At 36.2% G+C, this 19,282-nt stretch overlaps 1 protein-coding gene and 1 non-coding gene across 4 annotated transcripts; both read right to left on the reverse strand.

The window, feature by feature from the left end:
* Window positions 1-1,470: 1,470 nt before the first annotated feature.
* Il18 (interleukin 18) lies at window positions 1,471-18,931 on the reverse strand. Of its 3 annotated transcripts, none has more exons than XM_047518121.1 (7): window positions 18,738-18,919; window positions 10,750-10,892; window positions 10,223-10,309; window positions 9,405-9,416; window positions 7,043-7,177; window positions 5,974-6,107; window positions 1,471-1,714 (listed from the first exon to the last, which is right to left on the reverse strand). In XM_047518121.1, exons 3-7 carry the CDS (start codon window positions 10,299-10,301, stop codon window positions 1,493-1,495), a joined length of 582 nt encoding a protein of 193 aa, XP_047374077.1. In that variant the 5' UTR covers window positions 10,302-10,309; window positions 10,750-10,892; window positions 18,738-18,919; the 3' UTR covers window positions 1,471-1,492. The 3 variants fall into 3 exon arrangements, with proteins under 3 accessions (XP_047374077.1, XP_047374078.1, XP_047374076.1); XM_047518122.1 differs by lacking the exon at window positions 10,750-10,892 and adding an exon at window positions 12,072-12,116; XM_047518120.1 differs by lacking the exon at window positions 10,750-10,892 and having other exon boundaries at window positions 18,738-18,931.
* Window positions 13,692-13,766, reverse strand: Trnat-ugu (transfer RNA threonine (anticodon UGU)). The gene has a single exon. It is a non-coding gene; the product is annotated as a tRNA-Thr (tRNA).
* Window positions 18,932-19,282: the final 351 nt, after the last annotated feature.

Here is a 19,282-nt window from a genome sequence, read left to right on the forward strand (position 1 = left end):
TTATATTTCAGTAGTGTGTTGTGATATTTCCTTTTTCATCACAAATTTTAGTAATTTGAGTTTTTTCTCCCCTTCTCCTCATTTCAAACTGACTTTTAATGATATCCTGCCTTCAGAAGAAATTCAGAAACTTGTCAAGTGAAGTGTCCCAGAAAGTTCAATAGCTTTAAGGATATTTTTAAAATTAGAAAATGTAAGGGCAGATCTGTGGTACACACCTGTAATCCTAGCAACTTCAGTGGCCAGGGAGGAGGATTGGAAGTTTCAGGGCAGTCTTGGCAACTGAGTGGGACCCTGTCTCAAAATAAAAACCAAAAGGGTTGGCGATGTAACTCAGGGGTAAAGTACCCGGAGTTCAATATCCAGCCTCCCTCCCCCCAACAAAAAAGTAAAATATCAATATTTCTCATCATTAGGCTCAATAACCCAAAAGATTCAAAACAATTCCATTGAGTACAATATATGTGCCAGCTGCAATGTTGTATTTTTTTTTTTTTAATTTTTTTTGGTACTGGGGATTGAACCCAGAGGTGCTTAACCACTGAATCACATCCCCAGTCCTTTTTTGTATTTTATTTAGAGACTGGGTCTCACTGAGTTGCTTAGCACCTTGCTTTTTACTGAGGTTGACTTTGAATTCAAGATCCTCCTGCCTCAGCCTCCTGAGCCGCTGGGATTATAGGAGGATGCCACCAGGCCCAGCACAATGTTGTATGTATTTTAAATTTTTTACATTATACAAATATTTTATTCACTTAGGTAAACCAATTCTTTGAGCGTCTTTTTTTTTTTTTTTTTTTTTTTCAGTACTCGGGGCTGAACCCAGGGTCACACACATGCTAGGCAAGTGCTCTACCACTGAGTTCCACCCCCAACCCACTTATTTATTTATTTTTATTATAGTGCTGGGATCAAACCCAGAGTCTCATATGTGTAGGCAAGTGTTCTACTACTGAGCTACGTTCATCCCTAGGCACCATTTACTCATTTTTTAATTATACATTTTGAGATCATTGTTAATTTTATTTCATCACTACAAGTATAGGCTTGCTATGGTTTGCATATGGTTTGTTTCCTAAAGGTTCATGCTATAAGCTTTTGGTCCCTGATGTAATAAAATTGAGGTGGTAGAACCTTAAAGGTGGGTTTGGTGGGAGTGGTTAGATCATGAAGGTCCACTTTGGAAACCCTCTCAAGAGTGGGTTATTATAAAGTGAGTCCAATCCATGTGTTTGGCACCTTCCTCATATGGCTATTTCTCTTCCACTTTTCTATGATGTTTTGACACAGTCAGGGGAGCCCTTAGCAGGATGCTAGCAACATGCTGTTCTGATCCTCCAGCACTAGAATCATGAGCCAAATAAACCTCTTTACTTTATAAGTTACCCAGTCTCAAGTATTTTGCTGTAGCAACACAAAGGACTCTGATAAAGCCCATAAATTCTTACAATCTTTCTGAAACACAAAAAACTCAGAAAACAAATTTTAATTTTTAGTTTTTGTTTAGAACAGTGAACATTACAGATTTATCCCCATAGTCATCCTGTTTTTTCAAAGTAAGTTTATAAAGGTCTTTCTCTTTTTTACTAGCTAGAAAGTATCCTTCATACAATGAAGACTCAAATTTTATCTTATCATCATGTCCTGGAACACTTCTTTGAAAGAATATGATGTCACTTTTTGTCTCGTTAATGTCATCAGGAGGATTCATTTCCTATAGAAAAACAAAACAAAACAAAACGCTAACTAACTTTTATAGGACATGAACAATTTGAATATGTGCAGTTTATTTAGAAGTATCCTATTGAACAGAACTAAAGTGGTTTTTCTTCTTGAAAGTTAAGAAAAAAAAACCTCTAAATGTATAAGTATTGATCTCTTCTCTTTAATATCTATCCTCCCATTCTGACTCTTTTCCATCATGAATGCACATCCACATCCAGACTTCTTGTTTTCCCTGTCATTGGATAGCTTCCTTCTCTCCATTTCCCTTAAGTGGACTCCACATCTGCTCAAGATGAAATGGAGTTCTGGCAAATACACCTTTTTGGGCTAATAACATTTCCTCTTCAGCTATTCACATCTATAGATACTGATGACCTCTTCTCTTATAGCTTATGAGGTGTACCCCCAAGGCTCCTGTTAATGTAGAAAATGATCAGAGGTGAAATGATTAGATTATGAAAACTGTAACTTAATTAGTGAATTAACACATTAAGTAGATTAATAATTTGAATAGACAGGGCTGGGGTTTTGGCTCAGTGGTAGAATAACTGCCTAGCATGCACAAAACCCTGGGTTCAATCCCAAGAACCATAAAGAAAATTGAACAAACTGGGTGGTAACTATAGACAGAAAGGGTGTGGCTGAAGGAAGTAGGTCACTGGGGGTGTGCCTTTGGAGTTTATATTTTGTCCCTTGTGCTTTGCCTCAGTCCCCTGCTTCCTAGCTGCCATGAGCTGAGTAATTTTTCCTCAACCATGAACTTTTGCCATGATGTTCTGCCTACCTCAGACTCAGAGCAATGGAGCTGGCCAACCATGACCTGAACCTCAAAAACTGTGAGCCAAAATAAACTTTTTCTTCTCTAAGTTGTTCTTGTGGGGTATTTTGGTTATAGTGACAAAAAGTTGAAAAACCATTCTTCTATAAACTTAAATAGCCCTAGTATCTGAGTCAATTCTGAGTGGCAGGAAATGCCAAAAATCTCAACCTCTTCTTTCAGTGGAGTGGAACTACACTTTACTATAATTAGATACAATAGTTGTTCTAAGGCTGGGTCCTGTACATCCCTGCTATACTGACTCACTCAACAGTCCTTGACTGTTTCCCTGCCAAGCATGCTGGTTCAGAGTGGTCTTGAATTTTTATCATGAATATAGCCTACTTGGCTGGGCTGTGCCCTGAAAAGTCAATTATTGATTCCTGTATCTTTCAGCCAGAGGACAAGGTCTTGTGAGGAATGGTTAGATTACTTGGAACTACAATCCTGCTGGTCATCTAACCATAAGTAGTGCCTGTACATTTCTTATTATTTCATCATGTTTACTAATCAGCACGGACTAGAAAATGTGGGAACTACCAAGTTTCTTCCATGTTAATCCTGGAACCAGTAGACATTTTGGACTAAATTTTGAGCCTATAGTAGCAAGGATTCCCATGATCATAGGGACTGATGAATAAACTTTAAGAATTAAAATAGCATCCATCCGTCTTTCTCATAAGATGGCTTAAAGACTCTAGAGCACTGGTGGGGATGAGTACTTCCAACTTAATTATATAACCTTTTCCTTTACCATGTGGGGATCCTGAGTTGATAACAGTATAAATTAGTTCTGTCACTGGTGTCTTCTTTTGCAGTTGTCTATAGTAAATCACAATTTAGGAAGAAACCTTAAACTGCAGAAATCAATCTGGACTAAGCTGAAGTCTAATATATAAGTAAGAAATAATTCTTAACCAAAAAATATCAAAAACTGTATTACAGAGGGAAATGAACTTGTTAGGTCAGACCTAGCATGGAAAGTTATAGTTGAAAGTGGGAGTGTGGATAAAATAGGTGATCTCTTTAATTATTTTTCAGTGTCACATTTCAGAAGTGAGATAAGAAAATTCTTGGGATTTTCCTGAGTCTTGGTCTTGGCCACTTAAAGTCATCCCAGGGAAGGTACACAACAAATGAATATAGTGACCTTGGAGAACCTCAACTTGGAAAGTGTACCTGGCGAAACATGTGCTCTAAGGGCCAAGGATTCTTTACATGAGGAAGGATGAATTGGATGCAGGTAAAGTTAAGCTGGACCTGACATCCGCTCTTTTGTATCTTTCCTGATTTCACTATGAAGTCTGAATGTATAGGTAAGAAACAGATACTGACAGTAATTCTTGAAGCAAAATCCTCTTGGTGTTGTAAAGGTTCTTGCTCAAAGAACTTCAGAGCTAATAAGTAACACAGAAAAGTGAGCATAAAATGGCAGCCAGATATGTCTTATTATCTAGAACCTATTTTAGAGTAACCACAACTAAGATCATTATTAGTGGAGGAAAAGGGATTAAAGAACAGGAGCTAATACTGGTCCTAGCCTACTCCTCCCACCTCACCTCTCTTCTCTCCTCCCCCTTCCCTCTTTTTTTTTTTTTTTTCTTTTCAACCATCCATTCAACTAATATTTACTGAGTCCCTTCCAGAAATAAATTCTCTGAGAAGCTATTGAAGCTTCAATGTCAGGATTGATCACGTGCAAGGGTCTTTTCTAAGGCCCTCTTTTTTGTACTAGGGATTGAACCTAGGGGTAGTAACTTACTATTGGGCATGCCCCCTTCCCTTTTTTTTTTTTTTTAATTTTGAGTCAGGGTCTCATTAAGTTGCCAAGGCTGGCCTGGAACTTGCTATCCTCCTGTCCTGGTCATCAAGTTGTTGGAATTACAGGTCTGCGCCACAGTGCTCACCTGGCCTAAGGCCCTTATTTTTAAAAAAATTTAAATAAATTATAGTTTATGCCTTTGATAATTTTATATTTTCTTTCTTTAAATGGGTCACCAAAATTATATAAGCATCAGGGTCCCCTAAACCTGGATTTGTCCCAATTCCTACTACATTCCAAGCATTTCTAGTCAATCTTTCCCAACAAAAATTCATGTGCAAATCACTATTATCTCAGATTCTGAATCTGCCTCTGCAGGTGAAGTAGTTTTCTTCTACCCAAGAGCCTGAGATTGGCCATCTCCTTCCCTTCTGATTCTCTTGTTCAGTTAGCATGCTTTATTTTTTCTACCCTGCCCTTTCATTCCAGACCTCAAATACCAATATGATAACTGAGCTTCTGGAATAGGGACTCTTAAATTGCTACCTGAAGGGGTGCACTCTAGTTAGAAGGGAATAGCTCAGGGATTTTTCTGGAGGTTTTATCTCGTGCACAGTCACTGTCCTTACTTGGATTATATTTTAAAATAGCTTTTTTTTTTTCTTTTTTCATTTTTTCCTTTCTCAGGTTACTCCTTGGACTCTCCACTGAGGTCATACCCAAACTCTTTTCAGTGGGGACTGGTGAGTCTGACAATGGTTCTTTGTTAGAAAACTCCCACTCAGACAGAGTCTTTTTTTTTTAAGCACCTTTTAAATCTTTATTTTATTTATTCATTTTTTATGTGGTGCTAAGGATAGAACCCAGTGCCTCACACACACTAGGCAAGCGCTCTACCACTGAGCCACAACCCGACCCCCAGATTGAGTCTTTATAACATGGACTTCTCCTTTAAACCACTGTCAATTTGCCAGCAACCTCTTGCTACTCTCATTGGAAAGGAATTTTCTGAGGTCAGGATCTAGCTATAGTTAAAATGGTTGTTTATCTAATAATGATACAGAAAACAGAAAAATAGTACAGAATAATGGAGAATAATAGAGAAAAAAGTAATGACAAGAAATATTTTATATTTGGCTTTGAGATAATTACAGCATTATTTTACAGGTGATATTAATTTTATTGAATTAGTTTAATGTTAAAAATAGGATACATCAACTGAAAACTGAAGAATGTGACTAAGACTTAGGCTAAGAAGCAAGAACAGAACAATTAGGCATTAAAATGTTATCATCATAGTTTATAAAGTAGATTTCTAAGACAATTAGTTTCAATGAATATAGCCAGAGTTTATCTAGAAAGTCATATGCTATTATTAAATGAATTTATAATTCACATATTTATTCTATACTACTATTTGTATGTAGGCTGGTTATTAAGACACCCAGGTTATGAAACAAGTGTGCCTCTTCATTCTGTGACAGGCTCAGAAAAACCATAGTGTTATCACAAGAGGTTGAAGAGTTTGACAATTTTTTGTTAAGTATCCATCTCAATGGTTCTGTTTCTTGCTCTTTTTTGCTTAAGATCAAAGGCTGGACTGAGGATATTCGACTTTTCTAATTTCGTCCATTAATATGACTAAAAACAAAGTCAGGTTCAGTCTTACCTTAAAGGAAATAATTTTGTTCTCACAGGAAAGAGTGTAAATTTTGTCACACTTCACGGAGATGGTTACAGCCAAACCTCTGGCACAGCTATCTTTATACATGTATATTTTAAATATGGTTTGGGGTGCATTATCTGAAATAAACATTAGTAAATGAGAATACTAGTTAGAAGAATTTTTGCACATTGATATTTTGGAAATTTAACCAACAATTAGTCCATAGACCCACTGCCAATTCTGCACTCTGAGATTTGACCAGACAGCAGAAGGAGACTACACACAGCTAGCCAGACTTTCTAAACACATTTAAAAGATTTTTTGTTGTTGTTGCTGTTGTTGCAGGATGGAACCCAGAGTCTCGTGCATGCAAGGCAAGCAATCTACTATTGAGCTATATTCCAGGCCTCTTTAAAACATGTTTAAATGTATGTTACCACACATATGTGACAACTTCTTGAATATGTTAAAGATATTCTGAATTCTAAGACTGTCTTTAGCTTTTGAATGCAAAGTAGACTATTAAAATATATTTATTAAGGTATAAATTCAGTAGTTTTCAAGAATGCACATTCACTACTTCAACCTGGCCCCAAACTCTGATATTTGGAATTCATATCCTTGGGAGACTCAGTAAACATTCTCATTTTCTAAGACAATCCTAGAAGTTTCTGGTGGAAGACTGATTCATTTGAAATGCTTCCAAATTAATTTTTTAATTTTGAGTTTTTAAATGTTATCAAATATTATTGCTATTTTCAGTATAACCAGCAAGGATTAAGGATCCAACTCTATAGAGACCTTATACAGTTACTTCAATTAAAATGAAGGGATTAGTGATCCAAATGTAGGTGCAGAATGCTGTAAACTCTAGCAATGTGTTTATTAGATCCAATTTTTCACCCTAACTAAAAAACATGGATGTCCACAAAGTGTTTTATAAGTGAAATTATTATTACTTTCATGACTTTTCATCTAAGGATTGGATCTGGTATAGAAAGATGTAGGCAGTAAAATGGAATGAGAAGAAATCAATAATCATCTCTGAATTTGGAAATATGAAAAAACATACCTGAACAGTCAGAATCAGGCATATCTTCAAACACAGGTTGCTTTCCCCGATTAACAAAGAGAACTTGGTCATTCAAATTTCGTATGATTGAGACTGTAGGTTCAAGCTTACCAAAGTAATCTGATTCCAGGTGGTCTACAACATACATTCAATTTTATTAAAATATATTTTTTCTATGTGTACAAATAGACACACTGTACATTTCTGTTTTCAATAATGATTACAGTCTTCTGTACCAGAAGTGGTTATGATCAAGTTGACTGTTTTATTTAACTGGCTTCCAAAGGCTCACTGGTGCCTGTTACTGCTCAGAACCACCCTCTAAAATGTTCACTTCAAATATTCACTTTTGATCAGTCTCCTGTTTACTCCAACTATACAGATTCTCAGACTTCACTAAGTCCTTCAGTGTCCTGAGTCTCCTATTTCCTCCCTAATCTTTTCCTATCTTCCCTTCCTTCCCTTGCAGTCAAATCTCATTTTATCTATTTTTTATGTTGGTATTTTACATCTTGAACTCATTTATCTTTCTACTACAAAACTCCAAGCCTGGCTGCTGAGTGCTGCTGTTGAAGGTACTAGGCACCGTGTTGCACCATGCAGCCTTGAAAATCAAGGGTCAGAAAGCATCTTCTTTGTCAAAATGAATAATAATAAACACATTATTTTAAAATTTGTTCTAATTAGTTATATATGACAGTAGAATGCATTTTGACACATCATACATGAACACATTATTTTCATAATCAGAAAACGTAAATCTCTTTGAGATTGAAAATGCCTCCAAGTGGACCCCACTGTACAACTATTGCCTACTTTCTCTCTTTTAACAGCCAAGCTTCTGGCAAGAACTGTCTTTATCATTTCTTTACTTTCCATTTACTCTTCTACCTATTGAAATCTGCCTTTGCCTCCATTTCTCTATCAAACTGCTTTCACTAAGATCACCAAACTTCCTGCTGCAAAACCTAATTGATGCTTTCTGGTCCAGCGGTGGTGATGGGGGACATAGGTATCACCTTTTCTGCCTTAGTCTATATCCCCTTCCAAATCTAACCCCAAACAATGTCCTATTGGTTCTTTCAAGTATTTCTAAAATCCATTTGCAGCTCCTCATTGTCACTCCACACCATTTTGCTTAGGGACTAAAATAACAGTCCCTTAACTGTTATCTTCCTTTTTTTCCTTTTTTTTTTTTAATCCCCCACATCCTCATCCTGCACCATCAGTTCTTTATACTGAAGCTAGAAGGGTATTTTAGAAGATGATCATATTATCCCTGAATTCTAATGAGGCACATGGTCACCCGGAATAAAAATATATTTTCCAGATTTCCTTGCAGTTGGTGTGGCCATGTGTCTAGTCAATGGAATATGCATGGAATTGATGTGTATAGCTTCCAAGTAGAGCCTTTAAAAGGAATGGGCTGGTCTTCCTTTAGTGACCTTTCTTGGTAACTGGGTTGTAGACCTGGAAGTAGGATGATTCTGAACTGTAAGAATGAGTTCAATAACTAGGGGATGATAGAGTAACAGGAAAGAAGGAATTTGAGATTCCAGTGTCATCAGGCTGCATCCAGTCATATAAATGGCTTCCTACTTGAACTTCATTTGAGAGAGAAATTTTCTCTTATTCAACTACTATACTTGTGGGTATCTTTATTATGACAACCTAATTTGTATCCTAGCTATTCAGTGCTTAGTAAATCTCTATTACCCCTGAGCCAAAGTCCAAATTCCTTATCTTGGAATAAGAGAACTTCTTAATCTGCACCCTATTTCTCACTAGCCTCTGTCGTCGTCCTCCTCCTCCCACTCTACTCCCATCCTGAATTACCCTTAGTTCCTCATATATGCCATGCTTCCTTTCATAGCTTGGCCTTTGACTGTGGTCTGCTTACACCACCCATCCTTAGGTTCCTGACTTTCAGAATACTCTTTCCATGGGAGCCTCCCAGGCTCCTTCCCAAAGCATTTCTGAGAGAGGAGGTTTAAGAAGGGAGGTACTGATTTTAGACAATTCTCATGCATTGGTCTCCTTTTCCTGTGTCCTCCAGAGAATCTATGCATCTCTGATAATCTTAGGACCTGTGTAATAGGCAAGGTCGACTTTGTAGCTTCCTAAGTGCTAGAAGTTTCCTGAGGTGTAGGAAGCAAATTTCATAATGGTTCTTTTTTTGTTTTCCTTATGGTCATCTTCATTCCTATGCTGTGCTATTGAATCCACATTTCTCTGAGGAACAATGGCTTCCCAAATAGGTTGGTACCATGTGGACAGTGTCTCCCAGCTGACAAGAGTGATGTGAATGTGCCAAAGGCAGCTATCTATTTTACAAATAAAGAGAAATATAATTATACTTTACCATCGTCTTCAGCTAAGGGAGAGAAAAAGGAGAAAAAAAAATATGTTAAATTATATATTTCTACACAGAATTTCCTCTTACTCTACCCTTTGATGACTCTGTTCTTCTGCTCCTGTCTTTAACATATGTTTTACTGGTGACCTTGTGTTGACCTCCATTAGAAATATTGTATAATCATTCAAAAGGCTGATAAATTGAAGCTCACTAGACTTAATGTGTTCCTAGGTAAGTTAGATTTAAAACTCATGTTTAGGATTTATCAATTTTAATACATAGCTAAAAAGAAATTTTAGAAAGTCATAGGTTTTATTCTTCAATTTATTGTTTAAATGCAGTCACCTATGGACTTTTTATGAAGCTTTTAAATAAAGCTAAACTTTCTATTGAAGTCAAATTGCCCATGAAAGATTAATCATAAGAATGAATTTTTATCAAATACATTTATATAAGATGGTATAACTTACTTACAAAGTTCTATACTCAGGGGATTTCATAATCTGCCAATTTGCTTTGGGAGACAGTATTTCTTCAAGGTACCCAGTTTTGTGGGATTTGCAGGATGTTCACCAGCTGCCACCTTGAGAGTGGGTTACTGATAATTAAATTGCTAAGACATGTGCTAGGAACTAGTACTGGGACCTTGGAAGTGTTATGGTTAATTTCTAGAGGTTCAATTTTTTTGAGAGAAGAGAGATATTAATATTGCAATGGAATTTGGTGACAAAAAGAAATCACTTAATAGTTTACCTCACAACTTTTCTAGTTGAATACATTTATCTGAGCTCCATTTGTTTGACGTATTTTGCTTTACGACTGACCTCTGAAGTAAAGTGTATCACCAACAAATATCATTTCCACAAGGTTGATGCAATTATGTTCTGTAGGTGCAGCAGCCATCTTTATTCCTAATGGAAGCAAAGAGTCATCTGTTGTTAAGAGACAATGATTGTTCTTTTTATATAAAAGAAAACTTTTAGTAATAACTTGATACAAATTCAGAAGTCATTTATCGCTCAGTATGAGTACACACATTTAAACATTCTCTTAAAAATCATCAGATATTTGGAATAAAGAAAGAAGTTTTGCATTAAACAATATTATTGTGAACAAATGGCTCAAAATTGAGCTGAATTATTGTCCTACTATTCCTTGGGTAATAAAAACATATTCTTTTAAACATACTACTTATGAGGATGCCAGAAACACATCTAATCCTGTCCTTTACCTAGGGACTGGATCATCCCTGTCTTACAACCAATGGGTTCCCATGAATGAGGAGCCAAAGGTTCACAACTTCACTGGCAAAGTGGTGAAGGTAAGGCAATGATAAAAATAGTTTTTCTACCTGGGGTTTGGGGCAGGGTCAGAGAAGGTTGAAAGGTTCTGGTATTTGATGGCCTTTTCCTCCCTGAGCAGCAGTAGCAGCTTTGGATGTGGAGTCTGGATTATACCATGTTTTTACATAAGTAATTCATAAATATGATCTTTCTGTTAAAAAATAAAATAATACAGAATTTGGAAAAAATTCTAATTGCTTCTTTTTGCTCTTTCCTCTTACCCACCTCACCCCACTCCAATATGGTGTTTATCCTTCCAGTATTTTGTCATGGAGTAGGGGTTCTAAGTATGAGAAATCTGTGAATTAGATGGGAAAAAATACATATTTATGCTCATCAACTTTCTAACTGAAATTCAGCATTCTTCCCATTATTCGTGTAGGAAACAAACCACAGAATTATCAGTGGCATCTGTGACTGTCACTAATAGAAACACATTTCCTGTTATGTTACAATTGTTACAGAGATCTTGAAATATCGTTTAAGCTCTTTACTATTTTGAAATTACAGAAGTTATTAGTCTCACCAAGAGATCTTGATTTATCTGTTAATAAAGAAGCACATATATTTTAAATTTTGATTAAATTGTTATAACTCAGTTTTAATATAATGAGTTCCTTTTTAATTCTAAGTGTTTAATTTTATGCATGTAAAAACATTTGTTCTGAGAAGGGGCCACAGGCTTCACTAGCTTGTTAGTAAGTCTGTTATGGCTTTTTCTCCTGTTAGTCTATCAATGGCCACTTTATTTCAACAAACTCAAATATTGGATTTTCAAAGGAAACTTAGAACTTTCCTACACCCCAAAAATGATCAGGAAGCTCTTCTCTGAAGTTTAGCAGTGCTTTCTGCCCCTGAGGGTGGTTACAGTTGGGGCTCCAAGCAGGGCAGGTAAATCAGAGTCATCAATGGTTGCTATGGTTTGTTCCCACCAAAACTCATGTTGAGGCTTAGTCTCCAATGTGGCAGTGCTGGGAGGTGGGGCCTAATGTGAGGTGTTTGGGTCTTGAAGGCAGAGCCCTTGTGAACCGATTGGTACTTTTCTCACATGAGTGAGTTCTTAAAGTAAGTCCATCATTTGTGTTTTGTATCTTGAGCACATGCCTACTTGCCCTTCTTCTTTCTATTATGAGTTGGAGTGGCATGAAGCTCTCATCAAATATGGCTACCCAATCTTGAACTTTCCAGTATCCACAACTATGAGCCAAAATAAATTTCTTTTCTTTATAAACTACTTAATCTCAGGTATTCTGTTATAGTCATAGAAAACTGACCAAAACAATGGCATATAGGGGAGTACATATAAATCATATACAGAGAACTGACTCACTTTTTTTTTTTTGCAGCAAAATCTGAGGTCAAGCAAGCATATATACTAAAGGAAGCAAGAAATTAAAACTGAGTTGAAAAAACAATTCAAATTAAGTTATCCTAAAATACTTTGTTACTTGGTCAGCATTTAACAGTTTCATCTAGGTTCAGTTCCTTACATCCAAATGTGAATAGTTATTAAGTGTGTTTTATATAAATAAAATGCTAAATTTAAATAAAATGAAGATAAATCATTTAGAATTATCAATTAATTTCTTAAAATGGGGGGGTAAAGGAGATTGAGGGGAAAATAATAAAGCAGATGACAAAAAGTTTTCTGAGCTAAGTCTAAACATTTGTTTTACGAAAACCAAATAAACTTTAAGATTAAAAATAAGAATTATAATGGCTAGATTGTAGATTCTATGAGGGCATTTTCTTTATTCATCTTTATGGCTTTATTACTTACCACAAATCCTATTATCAGTGTCAGAATTCATTTGTTAACGGCTCCATGAACTGAGAAGGCAGACATTTGTTATCCTGGGGCTCTATTTTGTTTGTTTATCAATTGGTGAAATAATGACTACAATGATCTTTTCTACTTTAGTATTACATAATTCATACATTTACTGAAGAAATTCACTTGAAATATACTGAGCAGCATGGGCAGGAATTGGATTAAATTAACTAGTATTTACTGAAGTACTTAGTAAGTGAATGGATTTAGAAAAGGAAACAGTCATTTTTAACTACCTTATGAATAAGGTAACTATTATAGAATTTTTTTTTTTCTCGGTACTGGGAATTGAACCCAGATGTGCTCTATGGCCAAGCTATATCTTCAGTTTCTTTAAAAAATTATTTTATTTTGAGACAGGGTCTTTGGTTCTTTTTCTTCTCTTCTCTTTTTTTTTTTTTTTTTCAGGACTGAGGACCGAACTCAGGGCTTTGCAAGGGCTAGGCAAGCACTCTGCCACTGAGCTAAATCCCAAACCACGAGATAGGGTCTTGCTAAGTTGCTCAGGCTGGCCTCAAACTTGAAATCCTCCTTCCTCAGCCTCTGGAGTAGCTGGGATTATAGGCATATGGCACCACAGCTGGCTCTACTACATAATTTTTGAACTCTTTCCTCAGTCAGAGAGTATCCACTATGCATCAGGTATGAGGTCAGAAGCTGATGCAACACCCATGATTATAACTTTGCTCCTGTCCTCTAGTGACCCAGATGCTTGTGAGGGAGACAAACGCACAGTTACATAGTTTAATGAACACTTAAGGGCTGAATTTACAAGAGACCCTCTGTTTGGTGGTGTTGGAGAAGGTTTCTCAGAGGAAGTGATGACTGTGTAGCCTTAAAGCTGAGGCAGTATTTTCAAGGCCAGGGGAGAGTGTCCACAAAGAAGGACCTTGTAAACAAAGGCTAGCAAGCAGGGAAGGTTGTTTGAGGCCTCATCATAAGTAATGCAAGTGTAATCACATTCCAAGAAGCATGTGTTTCTGAAGATCTCACATAGTTTGATACTATTTTTCCTTGGGAACAAATGTAAGAGCATGGGAAGAGATATTCCGGTAGTGCATGCTACCACCACCAAAGTGTATGCGTTTTTTTTTTTTGTCTACTTTCTTTCTTTTTTTTTGGGGGGGTGCTGGGGATCGAACCCAGGGCCTTGTGCTTACAAGGCAAGCACTCTACCGACTGAGCTACCTCCCCAGCCCCTTTTTGTCTACTTTCTAGGCATGATTACTACTGGTTTTTAGAATGCTCTCTCCACACAGCTTGCCATGGTGGTATTTTGACATTTCTTTTTCTTGCATCTAACTTTTTTTCTCAATACTTAGAGAATACTTTATTAGTTTCTGTAATCAAACGCACATTGATAAGACCTTACATATTTAATACAGTGTGTTACCCCTATACAAATGGAAAAAAATTAAATTTAACATTTCTAGACCAGTATGGTTACTTATGTACAATGCCAACTCAACATGGTAAACTGGGATACTTTTTCCAAAGTTGACAGTACAGCTAACATTTTCAAAAATTCAAATTAAATATATGTGTATATATATATTTATAGTTACAAAAAAAGACCTATAATAGGAGTATGTTATGTATCAATAGCATGCATCTAACTTTTGTTCCAACTTAAATATTTGGAGATGTTTTTAGAACAGCAGTAATAATACTGTTTAACATGTTGATAACATCATTACTAGATATAGAAATATTTAAACATTATGTTGGAAAAATAGTGCAATAATAATCTGGATTTCTTAAGAACTTTTGAGATATTTAAAGAATAGCTTAACTTATATGATTTTGATGTGGGGCAGATAATTCTACCAGGCATAAGAGATACTTCCATGTGTACGATAGTGTTAACAGTTAACAAATCACTTGGCTTGTCAGCCTTGATATTATGTCATTCTAGATAAACTATTTAATTTGAAAGAATTCACATTATTTCCATTTTCCTACAAAGATTGTTATTTTTATATTATATTTGTTTGATTTTGCTTAATTCAATTCACAGGAAACAGAACTTGCAATGTAGTTGCCTTGACAAAAACCTCAGAAGGGTAGTCAGATTATAAAAGCTTCGTTTAAGCAAGCTCAAGAAGTTGAATTTTTTTTTTCCTTGAAAAAACAATGACATTTTAAACAGGAGAAGAACATAGTTACATTGATGACTTAACAGCTCACTCTGGTAGCAGCATGGAGAATGGATTCCATTGGGTAATTCTGGAACAGAGGCAACTTCAAAAGCAATTTCAGTGATTAATTTTTTGTGTTGCTGGGGATTGAATCCAGGGTCTCACGCTTAAAAGGCAAGTGCTCTACCACTGAGTAACATCCCTGGAAGCAGTTTTAACAATTAGAAGTTGATGAGACCATAAACTAAGGTAGTGAATTCAACAGCAGATTTTTTTTTTTTTTTTTTTTTTTTTTTTTTAAATTATGGGTTGTGAGTCAAAAGGAAGAGGAGGAACGGATGACTTCAAAGTTTCTGACTTGGGCAATTTGTTGAGTGATTGACTACCTCATTAGCTAAGAAGAAAAACAGCCTAAATGAGAAGCATTTAGTTCAGCTTTGCAAATCCCAGAGAAAGATGTGACACAGAAGCCAAGACTCTCAGGAATTTTGAGGAGAGGCTCTTTGAACTCAGAAGCTGCAGAGCCCATAATTTAGATATCAGCTTGAGTGTGTTCACTGAATTTGACAATTAGGAAGTTTTGGTCACTGTAGAGCAATTTATACAAACAAACTGGAGGCAGCGGAAGGCAGGTCGACAAAGACCTAGGAAAGAATGCGGGGCTGGGGGAGTAAGAGAGTGATCACAAACTACTTTCAGGAAGTTTGGCTATAAAGAGGGAGTGTGGTAGTTGTTGGAGAATACATAACTTGCAAAAATCAAGTTCGGGCTCCCAATCCAGTTTGAATGGTATGATAGCTAATGAATTACCTTCCAAAGCATTGCCAAGTAACTTTTCACTGGGAGTCAGTCTTGACTTCTTTGCTAACCTTTTTCTCGTCTGATAACACCAGATATTCTGATTTCAGAAATGTCTATAGAATTTGGTATCTCTTCATGTTGCCAGGAATGTTTTAAATCAAGCCTCAACTCTTTTTTATATCTTCTATTTTAGTACTTCTAGACTAAGTTTCCTTGCTTCCAGACTCTCCCCCATTACATATTGTTGCCAGAATAATTCCCCTGCCAGACTAGACTTCTTCTGTTTTGTTTTGTTTTGTTCCTCCACCAAACTTCTTTCCTCCATCCTTTAAGTCTCTGCCTTAATATCTCCACTAGGAAAACCTTCCTTACTCCTCCTCCATTCCTAGCTAATCATTCTCTACTCAGAACCCCGCTTCCCTCTCACCCCTGTTCATCCTCTGAAATAGCTCTTACAACCCTGAATTAACATTACTTTGATTCCACACAGGTCTTCCTAGTTTCAGTCTTAGTTTCTTTAGAAAATGTCATCCTTTTCCCCCAAATCTTCAATACCTGGAAAGAGCTCACAACAAAGTAGGAGTTCAATAAATATTAAATGAATAAATGTTTGCTTTTTGCCAAGACAATAGTATGGAAAGTATTAACAGAATTTCCTTTTTCTGTCTTAAAACTTTTCCTTCACTGTTGGGCATGGTATGTAATCCAACAGTTTGGGAGGCCGAGGCAGGAGGATCACAAGTTTGAGTCCAGCCTCGGCAACTTAGCGAGGCCCTATCTCAAAATAAAAAACAAAAAGCACTGGGGATATAGCTCAATGGTATAGCACCTCTGGGTTCAGTCCCCAGTACTGGAAAAAACAAAACCAAAAACCAAACACTTTTCCTCTACCTAAAAGCCAAGGAGAAAGAAAATGAGGAGAGCCTATAAATTTTTAAAAATTAGAATGATTTTTAAAAATATTCTCTTCCTTCTTTTTTTCCCTGACAGTTCTTTTTCATTTCTTGTGTTCATTTTGGATTTATTTGTTTTTTTCTTACCACTTTCTTTGTTAGATCTCAATGCATTTATGATTACAAGTGTGTTCTTGTCCTTCACTCTTCCTAATTTTTCTCTTATCTTTTCTAATCTATGTTCCTTTGCTTTGCTTTCTCAACTCTAGCCTATAAAACTTATGGTTCCCACCGGGTAAAATGTTTTGTACATGCATCTAAAGATTTTCAGGCTACTGACTTTTTTTTTTTTAAGGAATTAAAAACCACCTTGGAAAGATCCTCCCAGGAATATGTAGTGACAAGAGGTTTTTTGAAGCAAAAATAAAAAAAAATTGGACCACATGAGTTCCAGTTTTGTCTGAGGTAAGTCACTTGACTCTGAGGGTCTCAGTTTCCTCATTTGGACAACAAAGAAGTTGGATAGTGAAGCTTGAAGGTCTTTTCCGGCCCCAGCAGTCTGCAATTCTAGACCCTAGTTAAGGTTGCCAGGAAACTACCATTTATATGTGGCAAATGCCCTAGTAACCACTTCCTTATAATTCTAACACAGCACATATATTTATACAAGCAGCATTGTTAAGTCACTAGGCACTTAAAACACAGATTAAGTGTAAAATGCCTTGAATTTTAAAAGCTACTATGATTATGTTTATCCTTTCTGTGGAATTCTTTTTTAAAAATGTTTTTATTAGTGCCTTTCTGTGGAATTCCAATTCTCTGGAATGAATGTGGGATGCAATGAGGAAGTATGCTACATAATTAATTTCCTACAATCAGGTAGAGATTCATCTCAACAGCAACAAGATCAAAACCCAACTTTTCAGTTCTTTACAACATTTTGCTTTTGAAAACTCTGCCATCTTGTGAATGTGTGGATGGTGATGTGGAAGAGGTTGAGAGTAAAAGATGAATTAGGAAATGAGAGAATTAATTATAAAAGATAGACTCAACTACTAAATGTGGATGTAAAGTAAAAAGTCAAGTGGAACTGATAGAGTTGAAATGGTCTTGTATGAAAAGGAGAATTGAATTTAATCTCAAAGAATGCTCAAGATTTGAACAGAGGGAGAAGGGCATGGTTAAGAGTTGGTAGGTAGAGAGGGACAGGGAAGAGCATTTATGTGATAACCAGAATAACGTGGTTGTGGGTGGTAGACTGAATGGATCCAGTTTTTGACTGTAGTGGAACGGTTCTGCTGTAATGAAGTGAACACAAGATTATGGAGGGTTTTGGAAGTCATATAGAAAAGTATGAATTTAGTCTTATAAGCAATAAAAAAACACACTGTAGGGGAAAAAGACATTTTGAAGGAGGATTTAACAGAATTTGATATAGCTGAACATGGGCAAAAATACAGAGGAGTTTAAGGAGGTCCTAATTTTTTGTTATTCAACTTTGAAATAGATTTATTCAGTCCTTTCTGTATTGTGCAATGGAATTCTCCTGGAGAATGTCATAATATTTTCAATGGTAGCCCAGCCTAAAGGTGGTGTCACAGATACTTGCAGCCAAGTATTTGCCTGTTTTTAGTATAATTAATTTGGAGTTGAGACTTCCTTTAAATAAAAGCTTATTTATTTTATCACTTGAGAGCAATGATTCTTGGGTTTGCAAAATCAAAGCTATATTCTGATAATTCTAGGATATGATTTATCTTTTTTCTCATTCTCTCTCAAGGATACAAAAGAGTTTACCAGAGATTACATTCTGTGTGACATAGACTGAATGCAAAAAAGAGTCACTCTGATTATAAAGACAGACACTAAAGAGATTTGCAAAAGTGAAAAAAAAAAAAAAAGGTCATTCTTTCACACTGGGGTCCCCCTCCACATACATAGCTATCCCTAATTTTAAAATGTCAGTTATGATAACGTGATAAGCTTACTATTAAGATTAATTATTATGTAACTAATTTTTAAATTTCAAAATTTTACTTTCTAGTACAGTAAATTATAGTAAGAAAGTAAATAAACAAAAACTCCTGAGGGGCCTCAATAATTTTTAAGAGGGTAGATGAGGCAAGAGACCAAAAAGTTGGGAGAATCTCTGCCCTATGGTGAAACTCTTAACAGTTTCTGCTCTAACTTTGCTTATTTCCTTATGTTGTACTGACTGCCTGTCTTAGCAATATGAAAGGAGTTAAAACTCCTCTTGATAGATAGATTTTTAGCTTGTTTATGTCTAATTGCCACGCTCGAGTTTCCAAATAAAGAGGAATGATATTTCTTACCTGTGCCAAATAAGTTTTCTGCAAGAGGAAGCGATCTGGAAGATCTGAGGTCCTTTTCCTTTTCCTAAAATCGTGGAGACTCTATAAGGTGGCAGACCCTTCAGCGGTTGGAGTGGACAGGCAGGAATGCAGACGGCATGGGAAACAGAACTCCTTGCTGCAGATCGGGATCCAGCAGTCCTCTGGAAGGAATGAGGAAGAAGGTACCCTTGTGGGAGGGGACTATCCCTGGCACGCCTTGAACCCGCCTTCAAATGCTGGCTCTTTCCTAAGGCAATAGAAGGGTATTTCTTTCAATATAAAATCACTACCTAATGAAATAATTTCTTCTGTAAGAGGTGGGGTCCTTCCAAAACCTGTACCTCTTTCAGAGGTACACTGTGTGAAAGAAAGCATTTTTAAAAAGTTGCATTTGCTTAGTCCATAGAAGCATCTTATTTTCTCACATCGGTCTCCCAGTTTTGAGTCTTTCTGATCACAAAACTTCTTTCTTGTATAATAGTACAGAAGAATCAGATTATATCCTGACTATATAATCATAACAC

This window comes from Sciurus carolinensis, chromosome 11 (genome assembly GCF_902686445.1).
Source record: "Sciurus carolinensis chromosome 11, mSciCar1.2, whole genome shotgun sequence".
NCBI lineage: Eukaryota > Metazoa > Chordata > Mammalia > Rodentia > Sciuridae > Sciurus > Sciurus carolinensis.